The following is a 21,163-nucleotide window of genomic DNA, read 5'->3' as shown; positions in this document are numbered from 1 at the left end:
AAAAAGTGAGATGTGCCGGGTGTGGTGGTGGGCGCCTGTAATCCCAGCTACTTGGAAGGCTAAGGCAGGAGAATTGCTTGAACCAGGGAGGTGGAGGTTGCAGTGAGCTGAGATCACACCACTGCACTCCTGCCTGGGCAACAGAGCAAGACTCCGTCTCAAGAAAAAAAGTGAGATATTTTTCTAATGAAGAAACTCAGTTTTAGTGAGTATCCTTAGAAAGTGCCATCTCATCTCACGAGGTCAGGAGATCGAGACCACAGTGAAACCCCGTCTCTACTAAAAATACAAAAAAATTAGCCGGGCGTGGTGGTGGGCGCCTGCAGTCCCAGCTACTCGGAGAGGCTGAGGCAGGAGAATGGCGTGAACCCTGGAGGCGGAGCTTGCAGCGAGCCGAGATTGCGCCACTGCACTCCAGCCTGGGCGACAGAGCGAGACTCCGTCTCAAAAAAAAAAAGAAAGTGCCATCTCATGGCAATGTGTATAATTCTACTACTTTCTTGCTCAGAATGGTCAGATATTTTTGAGATCTGAAGTATATGCTAGTCTAAGTACAAATAATTGTCACACAGTTACACCAACCTAGAACACTTAACAATCTCTATTCTTTACCTGGCAATCTCACATTTGTTAACATCAAGTCCCCTCTTGGGCATGTAACCCATCCCTCTCTGAGGCTCCTTGCTGCTGAATGTGTTGAGGTAGTGGACATACGGGGATTCATCCGTGATCTCAAAATAGCGAATACTGCTGTCACCCTGTAAGAAACCAGAGACAAGTTTGTGTCTGATTGTTAACTGAAACATCTGGATTATGGGGGTGTCTCTCTCCTCTATAAACCCAGCATTAGTTGGGACCCCGCTTCAGTAGCTGACCTTTTCTTCCTCATAAAGAGGCTTGCCTAAAGCATGTAACAGTTTCTTTTCCTCACAAAGTAATCCCTCACTTATCAAATGCTAGCATGCCTTTTAAGTGGTCTCCTTGGCCTCCTACCAAAGGCTCTAATTTTACTCCCCTGAGCCTAGGCACCAGGCCAGGGTTAGGGCAAAAATGTTAATGCCTCTGCCAAACAGCTACATTGCAATTCAACTTTGAAAAACAAACAAACAAACAAAGACTAAGAGGATTGCTGAGAATGCAATTATTGATTTAAGTATTCATTTACTGGCATAACGCAATGCTGTTCACAGACCTAAGGGCACCAATACCAGGCACTGAGATGATAAAAAGTGAGATTTTTCTAATGAAGAAACTCAATTTTAGTGAGTATCCTCAGAAAGTGCCATCTCATGGCAATGTGTACAATTCTACTACTTTCTTGCTTAGAATAGTCAGATATCTTTGAGTACTGAAGCATATGTTAGTCTAAGTACAAATAATTGTCACACAGTTACACCAACCTGAACAATGACGGCAATCTTGTCTGGCAGAGAGGAGATACACATATATGTAAGAAAGAAGAAGACAAAAATAGCTAGGTGGTATCATGCCTCAACAGTGCTCCCAGTTCTCATGATTTCCATTTGTCTCAATGACTGAGATATCTAAAGCAATGGAAAAGAAGCTAAACCCTTACTAGTCATTTCTGCATGCCCAAAAGAATTTTCCATCTCATGTTACTAATATCTGAGTAACTGCTCATTTTGTTTGTTTTAATTCAGTCAAGGGCAACAACGGCAAGGTAAATGTACTTAACACCTGTTAACATCTGTTAAAATGGCTTTCAAGGAAACAGACAAGATCTCCGTTTCTAAAACAATGACCTATAAAAATGTAAATCAGGTCTGCAGCATGCTCAATCAGCTACGAAAAGCAACATCACCAGCTTTACCACCCAGCGAAGGGCTATCTAACAGGTCTAGGGACTAATTCAACAGCTCCACTGTTATTAATTCATTTATTTCAACTACAAAAAGTTCTAAGGGAAATTGAGCCTACAAGAAAAAAAAGGGAATTATAAGGTTCCCACTTACAAAAATGAAATAATAAAGCTACCCACAGTCTAGGTATGCTGAGCTCATAAGGCAGGAGGAAGGTTTTTGGAGTTCAGTGTGGAGTCTCCCTGTAACTGTTATCACTCCTGAGCTTTAGTCAGGCCTCATATCTTCAAGCCCAGAGCCCTAGCACTGAACCCCAGGAACAAGAACCCTCTGGAGAGTCTTTGACGCCCTCAAAACTTTGCATCCACAAAGCACCATTCTCCTTTCAAGTCCATGGTGTGTGGTACTAAGTATACACATGCTCATCTGGGGTTATCCAACAAATTTCAGCATTAGATGTGGCCAACTGGTTGCCCATCCCTGACATAAGTACAGATAAATCTAAAATCACCAATCAGGTAGCACTGCTAGGTGAAGATGAAACACCAGTGTATCTTCTTTTTTTCACAAGAACGCCCTGATTGGAGCATTTTCCCCAACACCCCAGCCCAACCCCTGCTTCAGTCAGAAGTATGGAACATGGCGTGTTATCACTGCACAACTGGCAAGCGGCACACAGTCCAGTCTCAAGACCTAAAAATACCAAATTATCTGTCCTTGGCTTATAACATACACACACAAATTAGAAAAATTAAACAGATACAACACATTGCCTGTCCTCTAAATCTCTGAAGGATAAATGTTTCCACTTACAGGATTTAACACCAAACATCAAAATTACTGTTTACCTTTCCACATAAGTAAATGATGCTGGTGTCAGGGTCATAGAAAGGCAGCAACACCCCATTGCTAGTGTCCATCTCATGAAGGGCAATTGGTTCCTGCATATTTTTCTGGGGGTAAGATAATAATAATACATATATGTGTGTGTATACATTTTTTTAAAAATAAATTTTTCCAATCTTATTTACATTCTTCTATACCAATTAAGTGAGCCATTTTCCTAGAATAATATAAGTTTGAACTATGCACATACAATACTCATACATGAAAACAGCAATAGGGATGCTAAATGAGATCCAACTCACAAAATTTCACTGATTTGACAACATAATGCATGCATACATCAGCGTGATTTCATGACAGTGATGAGAGAGCCCTTCTCCTTTGTTAATGTTTTCTTTTTTTTTTTTTAAGACTGAGTCTCCCTCTGTCACCCAGGCTGGAGTGCAGTAGTGCTATCTCGGCTCACTGCAACCTCTGCCTCCCAGGTTCAAGCGATTTTCCTGACTCAGCCTCGCGAGAGCTGGGATAATAGGCACATGCCACCACCCATGGCTAATTTTTGTATTTTTAGTAGACACAGAGTTTCACCATGTTGGCCAGGCTGGTCTCCAACTCCTGGCCTCAAGTGATCCAGCCGCCTCAGCCTCCCAAAGTGCTGGGATTACAGGGATGGCCACTGCGCCCACCCTATTTTATTTTTTGAAAGTACTTTTTAAATTATAAAATATGTGTGCTTTTAAAAAGTTGAAAGATATAAAAAAGAACATAAAAATCATTCCATATTCCAAAATCCTACAGCCCAGTGGGTGGCAGAAGCTATTATCATTTTGATCTATTTCCTTCCGACACATGTACACACAGAGATTGAGATGACAGAATGTACGTTGTATTTTTCCCCACTTAAGCTAATTATGAACATTTTCCCAAGCATGACTATTTTGATTTAGACAACTGATCATATTATTTATGAAACATGAACTTATTTCCCAAATCCAAAACACTAGATTCTTCATTCTTTTTAAAAAATATAGTCAACAGCCTCTTCAGGAGTATCAAAAGTATGTCTTTGAAATACATTTACCAGTAAGTCTCCAATGAGGATAAGAACTTCACATCCAATCTAAGACAAGCAGGCGTTTAGAAAACTACACTAAGAATCCCATAATCTACTTACTCACCGGAAGACCTGCTCAGAACAGAGAGAAAGCTCAAGTGAAAGCAAGCGGAAAGGCTGGGGAGGGCGTACCGGATTCCAGAGAGCCAGCTGCCGTTCGCTCATGCGGCTGAACCCAGTGGTGAAGACATTGCCATCGGCCAGGAAGATGGCTCTCATGGGTCTTGCTCCTTCATGTGCTTTCTCCTTCTCCTGGAGAGCAAAAAGGCACACGCCACACATTAAACTGCAAGAAGACAAGGTGAGTGGGGAAACTCGGGCACAGATCCAACCTCACCAACTGCCACTCATGTTCACCTGGGTGTGGGAGGGAGGTCAGTGTTAACCATCCCCCTTCCCCAGATGAGGAAACAAAGAGATACTATGTGATCTGGTCAAGGCCCCTCCGTGAGGCAGCAAGAATGCCAGGATTTAACTCAGAAGCCTCGCTCTCTCCACCATATCCTGCTGCCAACCCAAGTCTATGCACTGCGAAAATAAAACACATGAAAGGACTCTGACAAATGTTTGTTTCTCAAGAGGATAATAACATAAGGAGATTAGGTATGCCCTACCATTTCTACCAATATCATAGGGCAGAAAGAAGCCTTGTCTAGTTAACCCTTTCCTTGACCTCGGTAGTTTAATGAATGCACTAGGACAACCCTTGGAAGATGTCAGGTGGAGAAAACACTTTACACAGGGCTGGACAAGTCCCCAGGGCTCAGTAAGCACCAGCTACTATCATTGCCCAACTCTCGAAAAGAAATGCTGCCAAAGAACAACCACATCTCAGGAAGGGCCTCAGAGTGTGGCAAATGAGGCCTTCTCAGACTCACTACGTGTAGTTTCAACACTGACTGAAGACCCAAATGTCCATCTTTTGTCAGGGTACATGATTTTGTTCAGGTCCAGTTTGGGTGGCAGAAACTAAGACACTGAACTGATGAGAGAACCTGTTGCTTTTCGCCCCGTGCATTTATTTATTTATTTATTTATTTATTTTTGTATTTTTAGTAGAGACAGAGTTTCACCATGTTGGCCAGGCTGGTCTCAAACTCCTGACCTCAAATGATCCACCCACCTCGGCCTCCCAAAGTGCTGGGATTACAAGCGTGAGCCACCATGCCCGGCCACCTGTTGCATCTTTAACAGCTGTGTTTGGAAAAGGGTGAGGAATTGATTCATCAATATTCAATACTAAGCTGCAAAATCAGGAATGCAGCCAATTGGTTTAATTGATCAAGACTTATAAACTCTTAGGGACTCTAGTGAACTGATACAAACTATTTCTTTGTGAAAAAAGGCTACAAAGTGAGAGACTTGAGTAAAAGCTGGAAAATTCACAACTCTGGAGAGAAGCACAACTGGGGAGACAGAAGGGTTTATAAGCCTTCTCTTATTCACAGTTGGTGTCTACACACAACAGGGTCCCACTGACCAGTACTGCTGCCTGCCTTAAAAAGCAGAAAGCTCACACTCGAGTGCTCCAACTACTGAGTTTTCATCCTAGGAATACTCACAGCAACAATCTCTTGTTTCCTGGGGTCAATGACTCTCACTTTCTTGTCTTTGGAAGCTGTGCAGATCAGACTGCCATTCCGGTTCCAGCTCACATTGTAAATCATGTCTGAATGCATATCATCCAAGTTTATAAGGGCTTCCCCTGTTCCCACATTCCAGATGATAATGGCATTATCACAGCCTAAAACAGGCAAAATCATCAGAGATTAGAAGATTAGAAACACCTATGTAACACACTCAGAAAACTACAGATACAGTGAGAACACATATTGTATATGCAGAGAGAGATAGAGAGAGAAAAGATGCGGCTGATTGTCAGAGGCCCTACCAGAGGCCCTACTTACTAACAGTGTTAAAAAATGAAGTGACAAAGAAAAAAGTTTGTATAAAAGAAATAAAAGTGTTAAAGTAAAAACACAACTTGTTAAGTTTGGGTTCATATGAAACAATCAACCAAACAAAAACAAAGAACCACACCAAAACAGAACCCTATTTTCTTTAAAGAGTTAAATGGGCTGGTAGACCCAAGTGACTTCAAGTTTCCCTTTCTAGTAAAACAAGCATCAGGGTGAATATAGCTTATTTCTCTGACAAATAAACTAAAAATAAAAGGGTTAAATGACTGTTTAGGGCACTCAACAAAAACTCTGGGTGGCAGCTTATTCAAATCAGTGAGACTCTAAGACACAGCTTTGGGATATTAAAGATGGTATAACAGTGGAAGAGAAAAGCCAAGAGTAAGGCCTGTTTGCTCACAACAGATCTGTACCTTTAAATGAAGAGAAAAATAGACCAAGACTGCTCTGATGATGGTGAGAAGCCCAAACTGTAATCAAGTAGCTACATGGATTCAGAAATGGATTCTGAAAGAGGCCCACGATGTCAACTCATTCACCACCTCAGCTCACCAACTCCTTCCTTCCTTCAAGGGTCTGCCCCACACCTCCAGGCCCCTTTAAAAAGAGGCAGCATGTGTTGCTCCTAGGATGTTAGTTCAATATACGGAAAGGACATCCTAGAGGTGGATTCTTGCCAATAAGGCTATTTTGAAATCATTTAGAAAAAATAGCCACTAATATCCAGGATACTTAAGTTACCTAAGGGTTAGAAGTAGGAAACTGGCCAGGCACGGTGGCTCACGCCTGTAATCCCAGCACCCTGGGAGGCCGAGGTGGGCAGATTGCCTGAGGTTAGGAGTTGGAGACCAGCCTGACCAACATGGAGAAACCCTGTCTCTACTAAAAATACAAAATTAGCCAGGTGTGGTGGCGCATGCCTGTAGTCCCAGCTACTTGAGAGGCTGAGGCAGGAGAATCGCTTGAACCAGGAGGCAGAGGTTGCAGTGAGCCGAGATCGTGCCATTGCGCTCCAGCCTGGGCAACAAGAGCGAAACTCCATCTCAAAAAAAAAAAAGAAAAAAAAAAAAGAAGTAGGAAACTGGAGAAAAAAACTACACAACAGTATGAAAAGTTGAAGCTAAACTCTGGGATGGACAGTTGAACCTTCCTCTGCCTTCTTCCTCATAGGCAAACAGGTAACTTCAGCCCCGGCAGCTGGATCACATAGTCTAAAAATATGCAGAACACAACAATCACTCATTCTCCTTCACATGTAAAAGGGAGAATGCAGACCAGTCTGTGGCTGCTGCCCCGTGTTGAGCCTTGATGAGAAAGGTAGCAGGAAATTTTCCATGACAGAATTCCAGCTCTGGAATTTTTTTCCTCTCCTTAATCAGACTGAGGTTCTGAGAGAACATCAAAAATGATTCCCAAGTATAGGCGATGCTGATTATAAAAAAAACATGGCATCTTTTTTGAAAAGTGGGCCTTAGTTTCAATAGGCACTTGGCATTATAATTTTTTATTTAACTCACTGTGAGTCATAAACATTCTGTATTCCCAGTTAAAAACTGAACTGCCCCTCCTCCTTTTTACTGGTGAGGGGAAAGACCTTTAAAAATCCTATCTCTAACATTAGTATCACTTTTTAAATAAACCACTTTTATTAAGGTATAACTTACAATACAATGCACCTATTTTAAGTATATATTTGCTAAGTTTCAACAAATGTATAAACTCATGTAGCCACTACTATGATCAAGATATAGAATATTTCCATCACCCCACAAAGTTCCCTCATGCTCTCTGTATTGCTTTCATAAAAGAAAATGAAATCTCCAATTTTAGATAAAGGAAAAGATTTCTGTACAACACCAGTGTCCAGAAATACGGGACTTATCAAGTAAAATGAGGTATATCCAGAAAATGGATTAGTATGAAGTCATTAAAAATAGGAAGAGTGCTTAATGGCACATGAAAAGGGTCACGGTGTACCACCAAGTGCAGAAAGCAGCCCATGTGTAAAGTGTATGAACCCATCTCTGTGTGTAAAATAATTTATGTATGTGCACAGAAATATCTTTTGGAAAGAAACATCAAAAAAGTAATAATGATCTTCTCTCTGAGTGGTGGGATTAAAAGTGATTTTTTTTCCTTTTGTTTATATATGTTCTCTATAGTATAAATGTACTAATTGTATAGCAGGGGAAAATGAAAGTTTTCTTTAAAAGGAAGGAGCGTATTTGCCTAATAGGGGTCTCTCAAAGCTGGCAGCAATACCACAGACCGAACACCGGGCTTCTGGCTCCCAACAAAGTATACCTTCTACCATATCAGAAATAACCAAAACTATGGTTCATGGAGGGCCCTGGCAGGAACCATGAAACCTGCTGAAATTGTAGCAGGAAATTCATAGCTTTCCTCAGGTTGTCAAAGTGGCCTTGAAACACACACACAAGTATGTGTGTGGGCTGGGGGAGCAGTGCACCCCAATACTCTTCACCATGGTTTCCTAATAATCTGCTTTAAAACCATATAGCATACAACCAAAACACTTTGCTTCCCCCCACTCAGAGAGCTACAAGAGCGGAAGACAAGGGGAGGACCGCTGAGCTAAGCTCCCACCTGCGCTAAGAAGCACATTACGGGCCGTCGGATGCCAAGCCACGATGCCGACTCTCTTTGAGTGGCCTTCCAAAATCACCACAGGTTCAGTCAGGGAAAGGGTGAGTCCATTTTCTGGGATCTGCCATACCTGTTGGAGAAGGAAGAAAGATGATCCACATGAAAGCTACTGCCTTTCATTATCACATTTACAGTGACCATCCACTATAAAGATTTGCTCTATATAAACAGAATATACAGTGATATTTGGATGAAAGGCAGAATGTTGTGAAATGACCGTGTTAGGCTGTTTTTTTTTTTTTTTTTTTGGTTTTTTTTGAGACGGAGTCTCACACTGTTGCCCAAACTGGTGTGCAGTGGTGCGATCTTGGCTCACTGCAACCTCCGTCTCCCAGGTTGAAGCAATTCTCCTGCCTCAGCCTCCCAAGTATCAACTGTTTTTAAAATGTAATATGTTATCGGAGATCTGGATACCAACAAAGACTACAAAACATTTCCTCTCAGCTTTTATTTAATATTATTTGGGATTTTATTCTAAATTCCTTGTTAAGTTCAAAACTCTCCAGTTAGAAGCATGCAAAACATTGAAAGAAAACTACAAAATGATTGAAACACTCAAGAAAAGGAATGGGATGAAGACACTTAGCTAAGTCTGTGGTTCTTGATGGGATGATGTAGTTTTTAAAACATATTTTCTATAATTTTACACTTGGAAAACAAAAATACACTTAATATTTTTATAATGTATTATAGAAAATATTACAAAAGAAAAAATAAATTAGACCTCATCAAAATTAAAAGCTTTTGTGCTTCAAAGGACACGATCAAGAAAGTGAAAAAACAACCCGCAGAATGGGAGAAAATAAGTTACAAATCATACATTTGATAAGAGACCTATAGCCAGAATATATAAAGAACTCTTAGAATTCAACCAAAGGACAAATAACCCAATTTAAAAATAGGCCAGTCATCTAAATAGACATTTCAAGGAAGACATATAAATGGCGAAAAAGCACATGAAAAGATGTTTGGCATTATTAGTAATTACAGAAATGCAAATCAAAACCACAAGCTCTCTCTTCATGCCCATTAGGATGGCTAGAATCAAAAAGACAGATAACAAGTGTTCACAAGCATGTGAAAAAATCAGAGCCTGCACACATGGCTGGTGAGAATGTAAAATGGTATAGCCACCATTTGGTGGCAGACTTTGGAAAACAGCCTGGCAGTTCCTCAAATGATTAAACAGAGTTATCATATGACCCAGTAATTCCACTCCTAGGGATATACCCAAGAGGATGGAAACTATGTGTCCACGCAAAAACTTGTACAAGAATGTTCATAGAAGCATTATTTGTAATAGCCCAAAGGTGGAAAAAACCCAAATATCCACCTATTGATAAATGGCTAAACAAAATGGGACATATTCATACAATGGAATATTATTTGGCCATAAAAAAGAATGAAGTAGTGATACATGCTACAACATGAGCAAACTCTAAAAACATTATGCAAAGTGAAAGAAGCCAGACATAGAAGACTGCATGTTGCAGGATTCCATGTATGTGAAATGTCCAGAATAGGCAAATCTGTAAAGACAGAAAGTAGAATAGTGGTTGCTTAGTGTTGGGAAGAGTGGAGGGCGGCAGGTGGAGGGGTGATAGCTAAAGGATTTGGGTTTCTATTTGAGGTGATGAAAATTTTCTATACTTGTCTGTGGTGATGGTTGTGAATATCCTAAAACTCAGTGAATTGTACATTTTAAATGAGTGAATTCTATGTGAATTATATCTCAATAAAACTTGTTATTTAAGAAAATCCTCTTGACTAGTGAAGACATGCAGAAGACTCACCATATCTTAATTGGGGACATGCCTGGGCACAGGGGGAGAAAGGGACAGGGAAAGTATGAGTGGAAGGAATGAAAGACTTTACGTTTAACAATGAACAACAAAGGTTTCAAAAGATTAAGAAGCAAACAATCTCTAAGAAAAGGGCTGAGTTACAGGTAAGCTGAGTAGCATCAAGAACCCTACAGAAGACCAGATATTAAATAATATTTAAGTTTATGAAAAAGCTAAAGTTTAAAATCATTATTTTCTACATGAAGATTAAAACAAGTAAATTTACCATCAGAAAATGATTTTGAGGAACTAGCTCATGAAAAATTTAAGAACTTGTCAGTGAAAAATCATGTTCAACACTAGAACACGTGAGAAACAGAATTTTCCTTTGTGGGAACTTTAAAGGAGGAGACAAACAATTGTCTGTTTTCAGTTGCTTAGTGGAAGGCAGAGATCTAGACTGGATGAGTGTTTAGGGTTCAGCTCAGTTCTACTGTCCTGCAAAAAATGAGAACAAAAAGTTTGCCATTCTGAAGAGTGGGAAAAAGTCATGAGTTGAGTGATTTGTTCATTTTTACAGCTAAATTCTGCCCAGGCTAAATATAACCCCTTATGCAAATCATAACAAAAATAAACCTGCATTTTGAGGGCCCAAGCTTAGAACATCACCTAATTTCCCAAGCCCCACCATCATTCAGCAAATTTTAAGCAAGGCAGGTGTGAACAAGCATAGAAGGAAAAGGATAACCTACCCTGCCCTCTCCCTCCCTCTGTGGAAGAGACCTTGACCCAGGCCTCTTTCTCCCGTGGAGAACGTGGGCATCTGCTCTCCTCCAGCACTGCATGTTAGCTTTCATCCTGATATGCACTATTTTTATTCAAGAATTTATGATTAGTGAAACAACTCCACATTGAACTTGACTATCTGAATATAAAGCAGGACTGACATTTTGAACAGAACAAACAGAAAACAGTGACTACTAATTTGATCAAAGCATGAAGTCGACAGAAAAACAATTATGAAATGGGACTTTAGTGACTCAACAGGAAAAGCATTTTGCAAGATGCACCGTGACCCCACTTAGAACTGACAGAGTGGTAATACCACCTTCAATCTCCAGATGGCACCCCAACCATGGCCTGCTGGGTTTCCTTGCAAGGACTGAAAACACTTCTGTGTCTCATCTGAGCAGAGCTAGTGCATTTTCCAAATCAACTAATGAGACGTGGAGTGATGGGAGACTTTGGTTATAATCAGCATTTCCAACCTTAAAATATGAGGGCAGAAGGAGAGCTCACAATGGGGACTCAACCTTTTCCTTTCTCTAGCTTCTCCCCATCATCTTTTCCTGGATTAAAAGAAAATTTTAATGATGAAGCAAAACATTTATTAATTTTTTAAATAAGGAAACTCTGTGTGTTCCTTCTTTACCTCACCTCCAGCTGGTTTAATGGTTCCCTCAGCTGGGTTTATTCACATAAGACAAGCACCTAACTCATTTTACTACCTTGATTAACTCTTTCTTTTAACACATTTATTGAATTACAATAAATTGTATCATAACCCATCTAGTACTGGGTAACTAAATACAGGCCCTGCTCTTGAGAAGTTGATGGTCTAACAGAAAGCAGAGACTTCTATCAGACTGAAAATCAAAGACAACAAATCCAAGTGGTATGATACAAACAGAGAGTGAGCACCAGAGTCAGGCAGAGTCTGGTTCAAATCCTGCCTGGGCCACTACCTGTGATGATCCCTGGCAAACATCATTGCATAGAGAAAACATTAGTACCTATGCCTGCGAAGTGTGCTAAGAGAATTAAGGAATTAATTAACCCCCAGCACAGAGCCAGACACACACATAGTCCCTCCAGAATGAAGAGACAGTACACAGCAGGGCTGAGATTATGGGCTTCTGGCCAGACTGATGTGACTGAATTCCTGATTCAGTTACATAGTGCTGTGACCTTGAGGACATTCACCTAACCTTTCCAGGACTTAATATTGAGCCTGCCCTCTGTGAGGCGGTTTGAAGACTAACATGGTAACATGAAACTGACACATTTAGAAGAATGCCTGGCATAAGGCAGACACTGAGTGTTAGTTGGTATTATTGCCCAGTGCAACCAATGCTATGCTGGCATAAGCCGACCGTAGTACTATGAAATTAGCTTCCTGCTAACCAAGCTTGGTCCATCCAGGAGGGCTCCCTGAGGAGGTGACCTCTAAGGATGAACAAGACTTAGGTGAAAGTAGAGCAGAATATGAGGAGAAATTGAATATCCAGTCTCAAAATAAAAAACGCAGATGTGTAGAGCAATTTTCTAAAAAGTGCATGCAGCATTTAAACAATGCCATAAAGAAGCTGGCTCATGAGCTGCTAGGGAAAACGCACCAGAGTGAAAAAGCTAATACTATAAGCACAAGGACTGCAATGCGAGAAGAAAGTGAGTGAAAAGTCTCTGAAATGAAATGAGAAGACAACAGAATTCTTGTGTCCACTGGTAAAGAGGGGGTGGTGTTCTCCACGGTGGACTGTGGAAAGAGCTTGGGGATTGGGGGTGGTCTGTAGGTCTTTCCACACTCAGCATACACATGCTCTGGCTGGCGCCCACAGGCCCTGCTCACAGGCCTGTCATTATGTGGCTCTCTGCCCTCTTCAGGGTTGTCTGCTACTCTGGGTAATGGCCTGCCCGGTTTGGACTGATGTTCCTGCAGCTCAGGGACAACAACAAACAGAAGCACCACTTGGTACATGTTTGGTCCTCTTGTGTGTAATATGGGATGCTGGCCTGGGTGTCAGAAGACACAGGCTCCTGTCAGAGCTGGGACACTAATTGGTCATGTTAGCATTAAGAAGGGATTTCACTTCTGGGAGCCTGAATTTCCTTAATACTGGGGACAGCTGTGCTTACTCAGGGGTTATTAGAAGGGTTAAATGAGCTCAAACATTTTGCATGCCCCAAAGCACTACCCTAATAGGAAATACTGCAACTAGGGAGAAGAGAATGGGGCTTTCTTTGGAGCTAGACAGATCTGGGTCTGGCTGAGCCTTTTATCAGCTGTGTGACCCTTGACAAAACTGCCACTCTCTGAGCCTGTTTCCTAAGTTGTAAAATAGGCCACACTCATGGCTTACTGTGCTGATACAATAACTAAATATAATCATGCACATAAAGGCTTAGAATAGCGCATGGCAAAAAAAAAAAAAAAAGGAGCCTATCATATTTTCACAATGACTTTTCTTGCTGTTAATATGACCACTATGACGCCATATATATTTCTAGGTCTGAACATCAGAATTTCTTAGAATGAGTCTTGTCTTCAAATTAATTCAGCACTGTACGCAATTAATTAATACTAACTAATTTACACCCAAGATATCATATGTGTGAAAGCTCTGGTTTATACCTAGGCCAATTATCACAGTAAGGACAGATCTGATCTCTGTGCAGGCTTGTTAGCTTTTCTTTGTTCTATGGCTACGGACTGGTACTGTAATACCAACCAGCTTTCTCAAAACTGTATGCCGTGAGTGCAGAGGAAAACAGACACAAAACACCCAGAGTGGGCATCTCAGCGCAGCAGACAGTACAAGTTATTCCTAGTCCCTCTTTTTTATTTTATTTTCTTAATTTAAATAATGCTGTGTGTTCCTAACATTTTCTGTTTGGACAACACATTACTATGGCAATGTTTTGTTTTGTTTTGTTTTGTTTTGTTTTGTTTTGTTTTGAAATGACAAAAATGAAATCAGAGGAGCTGTGGTGGCTCAGGCCTGTTGTCCTGGTGCATAAGGAAGCAAGGCTCGGCGTTTGAGGCCAGCCTGTGCAATATAGAAACCTCTCGTCTATATAACTAAAAAAATGACATCAGTTCCAAGGGCTCCTACGTGAAAAAGTGAACCCATCAGTAAAATCCCCTCGTGGTTCTGGAAAAAAAACAACTTTAAGCACATGTTCAGAACTACTGTACCATGGGCATCCTTTTCACATGTGAAAGCCTGGCTATGGAAAAAGGACAACTCAAGAGAACAATTCCAACAAGAAAAAAGGAAAACTAAGACACTTGGGTTTCTCTCACGTGCTAATTTTAAAGTACAATTAGTTAAATAGTTTTATTTTTCAAATACTGCTTTCCAGACACTGCTTCCCTATTTTAGTCACCCATCATCAACTTGCTACTGGGCTAGGACTAGAGTTACAGCCACAAAAAGGGTTACACCCCCAAAAGACCCTATTTTTCTATTGCTAAGGAAACCAATTCCAAAGGGGAAATGAAGAAAAGACATGAGACAGGAAAAAGCTTAAAGATGTGGTAGCAGCTGCAGACCAGCACAGCGTCCTACAGACACCCACAAAGGCCTGCATGTAGGGCATCAGGGCATTCCCAAATGAACCATGACGTGCAGAGCGGCACCGAGTTCGGGAAAACCAAGAACTGAGTGTTGGGTTCCGATCTGCCAGGGTTATAATATCCTCTGGCAAATGCCCCAGATGTAATCTGTACAAAATGGAATTAAGACGAAGCCCTCCCTGCTGAATGCCTGAGACGAACCAAAACATCACTTTCATTTTTATTTCAGGGCAAAAACTATATTAGAAAGCATTAAAGCTCTTTTAAAATTTGTCTAGCAGGTTTTCCAGTCTTTGTCAAATGCCTTCCCACCCACCAAAAAAAACTATATTAGGAAAATTTATAATGGAAGCAAAAATGGATTAGATAGGGTATTTTTGTTGATTTCTACAGAAGAATAAACTGATTTGAGAGAAGGGGGAAGCGTCCTTTAAACTTAAAAATTTGGACTATTTTATAGCTGGAGACAATTAAGACTATCATTTTGCAAGATCTTTCCATCTCCCAGACTCTGGAAGGAAAAATTATGCAATCCCATTGTCCGAATTAGCCATTTTTTGCATTTGTGTTTGATTACTACCCTGCAGATAAGGAACAATGTTGAATCAACATCATTCACTAAACTTAACTTGGCTGCTCTTTGTATTATTTAAAGCGCTATTATTTTCTTGGAGCTAAAATTTCCCCCAAGTAAAATACTTAGGTAGCCATAATCTTAAAACTCTCTTTGAGAAGATACTGCTGAAGAAAAGAACTCACAGAGCCAAAACTCTGCAAAACCTAGGAGTGAAGTGTAGTTTCTGGGAGTAGGATTTATATAACTGCTGTGTGATAGTATAAAATGCTGTTTCACAAAGTAGTACATGAAAGGTAAACTGTGTCAATATAATTTAATTTTAGGCTGCGTAAAGAAGCCACGTCTAAAAAATGGGGGAATGTATCTTAAGATTGGTATTCCCTCTCCTAAAACTGCAAAGTAGCTGTCACTAAATCAATGCCCACAAAATTAACAAATCAATGCTTAAATGCTTAGGACTTCATGGATTTATACCATAAGTAATACAAAAAGCAGTTTTTAAAAAATTACTTTTATTCTTTTACAGTTCATTTGATAAACTGGTTCTGTATTTTTCTATGAAATGTCTATTAAAGGTACTTTTGCTGCTAGGAATCCACTATAGATATACATCAAAATCCCCATTACAAACAATAACAGCCCATTATACGTTTACAGCTTCCTTCTGACTCTCTCGATAGGCATAATTATTATTATCATACCTCCATATTATATGTAAGGCAACTGGGGCTGAGAACGTTTAAGCGAAGCGACCTGCAAATGCTCAGAACTTCTACTCTCGGGCTTTCCTTGATATCCTTCTTCTACTAAAACTAGGCCCTGTTATACTATCTTCTATTTGTAGCTCATGAGCTACTACCAATAGCCTAGGCTTCAGAAACTACACAGAGCTTTTCTGTTAAAAAAAAAAAAGGCGGTGGGTGGCGGGGGGTGTTGTCTGAAACCATTTGATCTATGATACAGTGTTCTTTTACCTTCAGAAGAGCAAGGTGGAAAATAAGGTATTAAGAAGCAGGTAGGCTAGGAGAAGATCAAACATTTCTTTAAACTTTCAACTGCTAAGCTATACAAGCTTCAATTACTCCAATAATAACATGATATGGGGGATATTAAGTGATTAAAGGGTGATTTAAATATCAATTTCTATACTTAAAGATTTTTTAAAATTAGAAAGATTTATCCCAAAGCATTATTTAATTTACAAAATGTGCACTCCAGCAATGCCAATAAAAGGGCAACATTGAGGATTCTGGGAAGATGAGAGAATCTCAGTGGCAGCATTGTTTGGGGGTTTTTCCAAAGTCCCTACGTAAAAATACAGAGCTAGCAGAAAACAAAACAAAACAAAAATCCAGGGACAACATTTACACAAACTAGGTGATATCCCCAAAATTTAAGCGGGTAGGAGCAAACACCAACAGCCACACGACCTGCATGTGATCGGCCTCAGGTGTGTGTGGGAGGGGACAGCAAGGGGATACCTGACAGACCTGAGGGCAGCAGGCCGGTGTGAGATCAGCAGCAGAAACTGGGAAGGATTTTGCCTTTTCCAACAGAAGCTGGGCACACGGGTACTGAATTTAAAAGGTCTGAAGAGGCAGACACAATCTAGACCCCAGCACTCTCAAAATCACCCAGAGAGGGCTCCCTTCCAGGATGGGCCCACAAAGGAGACACTCCAGAAAATGAAATCAAATTTCAGCAGGATAGAAATAAGAGGGATAAAAGCATAAGAGAGGCTACATAAAAGCCAAGCTAGGAAATATTAGAAAGCAAAGCACCACGCTTCTGAACACTATCTAAGATGTCAGAGAGGGAGCTCTGTGAAATTACAGCAGCTATCTGAACCAAGCCACCATTTAAAAAGCTTGGGAAAATTAAATCCACATAAAAATAAGCAAGAAAAAAAAATCAAGGTTGAACTCCAAAATTACTGTCAGAAAAAAAGAGAGTAAGACACAGAATAACATCCCTTTAGACAATATAAGAATGCTAAAAAGACATGCTCAAAAGAGACAAAAACTACATTATAGTGATTCAAAATAAGAAAACAATATATAAAACATTATAAATCAGAACTTGAAAAACTCAAAAAATAAAGTGACAGAAATCAAGAAAAAAAAATAGAAATAAATGAAGACAAACCAAGAAAGAACACAAGAGCAAATAAACACAACAAATAATGCCCCCAAAAGAAATAAAAGGAAAAGAGCAAAATAGTAACAATAAAGTCTAAAAAAAAAAGGTTTGGGGCCTGGCATGGTGGCTCACACATGTATTCCCAACACTTTGGAAGGCCAAGATGGGAGGAATGCTTGAGGCCACAAGTTAGAGGCCAGCCTGGACAACATTGTGAGAAACCTTGTCTCTACAAAAAAATAGAAAATTAGCTGGGCATGGTGGTGAGTGCCTGTGGTTGCAGCTACTCGGAAGGTTGAGGTGGGAGGATTGCCTGGGCCCAGAAGGTCAAGGCATGATCGTGCCACTGTACTCCAGCCTGGGTGACAGAGCAAGACCTTGTCTCAAAAAAAGAAAGAAAAGAAAGAAAAGGAGGGGAGGGGAGGAAAAGAAAAGAGGTTTGGAGAGAAACTGACAACGACTAAAGAGAAGTAAAGAAGACAAAGCATATGGATAACAGGAGCTTCTGATAAAGAAAACCAAAGCAAAGGAACAGGAAAAAAAAATCAAAAACTGTAATTCAAGGAAAAAAAAGACTGGAAACTATATATTGAAAGAGCATACCATGGTATCTAGAGATACCAACTCAGAATGACCAACAATCTTCCAGTAAAATTAACTATATTTGAAGAAAAAAAAATCTTATGAACATTTAGGCAAAAAGAGCATATGATTTATAAAGGAAAGGAAATTAGATTATAATCTGACTTTGACAGCAACACCTATGCCAAAAGAAAATGGAATAAGGTATTTAGATACTCAAGGAAAAACTGTGAGTCAATAATTTTATTTATTTATTTATTTATTTATTTAGAGACAGGATTGGTCTCACTCTGTTAACCAGGCTGTAAGCGCAGTGGCACGATCACGGCTCAATGCAGCCTTGATCTTCCAGGTCCGAGAGGTCCTCCCACCTCAGCCTCCCAAGCAGGTGGGACCACAGGCACTCACCACCACACCCAGCTAATTTTTTATTTTTTGTAGAGATGGGGTTTCACCATGTTGCCCAGGCTGGTCTTGAACTCCTGGGCTCAAACAGTCCACCTGCCTCGGCCTCCCAAACTGCTGGAATTACAGGTGTGAGGCACTGTCCCTGACCAATAATTTTATATTCAGAAAAACTCACTTTCAAGTAAAAAGATCACAGGTAAGTTATTATCAGTATACAAGAACTCAGAGAATATTTTTCCCACTCCTTCTTAAGGAATCCACCCAAGAACAAGCTGCAGATGATCCAAATGCCTGGTGCGAGACTGACACAATGATTGATGGAGTGTACTTCAATGTAGTTACAGAACCAAGGGAGGAGAGACTGTTGAATGTAACAGCTATGTGGTCTTGAAAATACAGAATACATCATTTTTAAATGGAGGGAGAATAGACATAGCATGGGTTTTAAAAAGTTGTTTAGTTTTTCCACTAAAAGTCATTTAGTTTTTTAACGATTTTCAGTATCATGGTATGGTGGTGGTATTCGTATTTTCACTCTGAGACTATTATATGTATAATGTGAAAAGACAAATGAGATAGATCAGGATATTCTAATTCTCCTTCTGTATCCCTAGGACTCTACATTCTCTGTGTGAAAGAAAGGAGATGGAGATGTAATTAATATTAAAGAGGTTAGGTAAACACAGGCATACCTCATTTTATTGCACTTCACAGATATTGCGGTGGTGTTTTTTTTTTTTTTTTTTTAAACAAATTGAAGCTTCGTATCAACCCTAAGGCAAGTCTATTTGCACCATTTTTTCCAACAGCGTATGTTCACCGTCTCTGTGTCACATTTTGGCAATTCTTGCAACATTTCAAACTTTTTTGTTATTACTGTATCTGTTACAGTGATCAGTGATGTCTGATGTTACTACTGTAATTGTTTTGGGGCACTATGAACTGCACCCATATAAGATAGTGAACTTAATCGATAAACGCTGTGTGTTTTCTCATTGCTCTACCACCTGCTCTCCCTGTATCCCTGTCTCTTCCTCTCCTTGGGCCTGCCTATTACCTGAGACATAACAACATTGAAATTAGGCCAATTAATAACCCTAAATGACCTTTAAGTGTTTGAGTGAAAGGAAGAGTTGCACATTTCTCACTCTAAATCAAAAATTAGAAATGATTAAGCTTAGTGAGGAAGCCATGTCGAAAGCTGAAACAGGCCAAAAGCTAAGCGCCTCTTAAGCCAGTTAGCCAAGTAGTGAATGCAAAAGAAAAGTTCAGGAAATTAAAAGTGCTACTCCAGTGAACACATGAATGATAAAAAAAGCAAAAACGGCCTTTGTTTTAGCGGTCTGGATAGAAATACAAACCAGCCACAAGATTCCCTTAAGCCAAAGCCTAATCCAGAGCAAAGTCCTAACTCTCTTCAATTCCATGGAGGCTGACAGAGGTGAAGAAGCTGCAGAAGAAAAGTTGGAAACTAGCAGAGGTTAGTTCATGAGGTTAATGAAAGACGCCATCTCCATTATATAAAAGTACAAGGGAAAGCAGCAAGTGCTGATGGAGAAGCTGCAGCAAGTTATCCAGAAGGTCTGGATAAGATCATTGATGAAGGTGGCTACACTAAACAACACATTTTCAATGTAGATGAAACAGCCTTCTACTGAAAGAAGATGCCGTCTAGAACTTTCATGGCTAGAGGGGAGAAGTCAATGCCTGGCTTCAAAGCTTCAAAAGATGAGCTGCCTGTCTTGTTAGAGGCTGACGCAGCTGGTGACTTTAAGTTGACACCAATGCTCACTCACCTCACCAAAAATCCTAGGGCCCTTAAGAATTATGCTAAATCTACTCTGTCTATGTTCTAGAAATGGAAAAACAAAGCACGAATGACAGCACATCTGTTTACTGCATGGTTTACTGAATATTTTAAGCCCACCATTGAGAACTACCGATCAAGAAAAAAAAAGATTCCTTACAAAATATTACTGCTCATCAACAATGCACCTTATCACCCAAGACCTCTGATGAAAATGTACAAGGGGATTAACATTGTTTTCACCTGCTAACATCAATTCTGCAGCCCCTGGAACAAGGAATCATTTTGACTTCCAAGTCTTATTATTTAAGAAATACATTTCATAAGGCTACAGCTACCACTGATAGTGATTCCCCTGATGGATCTGGGCAAAGCAAATTAAAAACCTTCTGGGCTGGGCACAGTGGCTCACGCCTTTGGGAGGCCAAGGTGGGCGGATCGCGAGATCAGGAGATGGAGACCATCCTGGCTAACACGGTGAAACCCCATCTCTATTAAAAATATAAAAAATTAGCCGGGCATGGTGGCACGTGACTGTAGTCCCAGCTACTCGGGAGGCTGAGGCAGGAGAATCGTTTGAACCCAGGAGGCGGAGGTTGCAGTGAGCCGAGATCATACCACTGCGCTCCAGCCTCAGTGACAGAGCGAGACTCCGTCTCAAAAAAAAAAAGAACTTCTGGAAAGGATTCACCATTTTAGGTGACATTAATAAAATTCATGATTTGTGGAAGGAGTTCAAAATATCAACATTTGAGAGTTCAAGACTTTGGTGGAAGAACTAACTGTAGCTATGGTGGAAATAGAGAACTAGAGAATAAAAAGTGGAGCCTGAAGATGTGAGTGAATTGCTGCAATCTCATGATAAAACTTGAACAGATGAGGAGTTGTTCCTTATGGATAAGCAAAGAAAATGGTTTCTTGAGATGGAATGTACTCCTGGTAACGATGCTGTGAACACTGTTGAAATGACAACAAAACATTTAAAATACTACTTACATAAACTTAGTTGATAAGGCAGCAAAAGGGTTTGAGAGGACTGACTCCAATTTTGAAAGAAGTACTATGGTGGGTTCTCATTGTTCAATTCCCACCTATGAGTGAGAACCCATGGACACAGGAAGGGGAACATCACACTCCGGGGAC

General features: G+C 40.3%; 1 protein-coding gene and 1 non-coding gene across 6 annotated transcripts in view; one reads left to right on the top strand and one right to left on the bottom strand.

Moving 5' to 3' along the window:
- The window catches only part of CORO1C (coronin 1C), an 85,574-nt gene that overhangs the window by 6,744 nt on the left and 57,667 nt on the right, over positions 1 to 21,163 (bottom strand). For all 5 annotated transcript variants that reach the window (XM_032168776.2, XM_058424972.1, XM_032168777.2 and 2 more), the window contains exons 4-8: positions 8,307 to 8,436; positions 5,343 to 5,524; positions 3,913 to 4,032; positions 2,669 to 2,773; positions 613 to 758 (exon numbers count right to left, since the gene is read on the bottom strand). In XM_032168776.2, coding sequence (XP_032024667.1) covers positions 613 to 758; positions 2,669 to 2,773; positions 3,913 to 4,032; positions 5,343 to 5,524; positions 8,307 to 8,436 — 683 coding nt within the window. The remainder of the gene's footprint in view (positions 1 to 612; positions 759 to 2,668; positions 2,774 to 3,912; positions 4,033 to 5,342; positions 5,525 to 8,306; positions 8,437 to 21,163) is intronic.
- Positions 14,755 to 14,815, top strand: LOC116479764 (U7 small nuclear RNA). Its single transcript, XR_004251076.1, has one exon. It is a non-coding gene; the product is annotated as a U7 small nuclear RNA (small nuclear RNA).

This window comes from Hylobates moloch, unplaced genomic scaffold (genome assembly GCF_009828535.3).
Source record: "Hylobates moloch isolate HMO894 unplaced genomic scaffold, HMol_V3 SCAFFOLD_12, whole genome shotgun sequence".
Lineage (NCBI taxonomy): Eukaryota > Metazoa > Chordata > Mammalia > Primates > Hylobatidae > Hylobates > Hylobates moloch.
The sequence above is the reverse complement of the archived record's forward strand: the minus strand, read 5'-3'. Positions and strand labels throughout refer to the sequence as shown.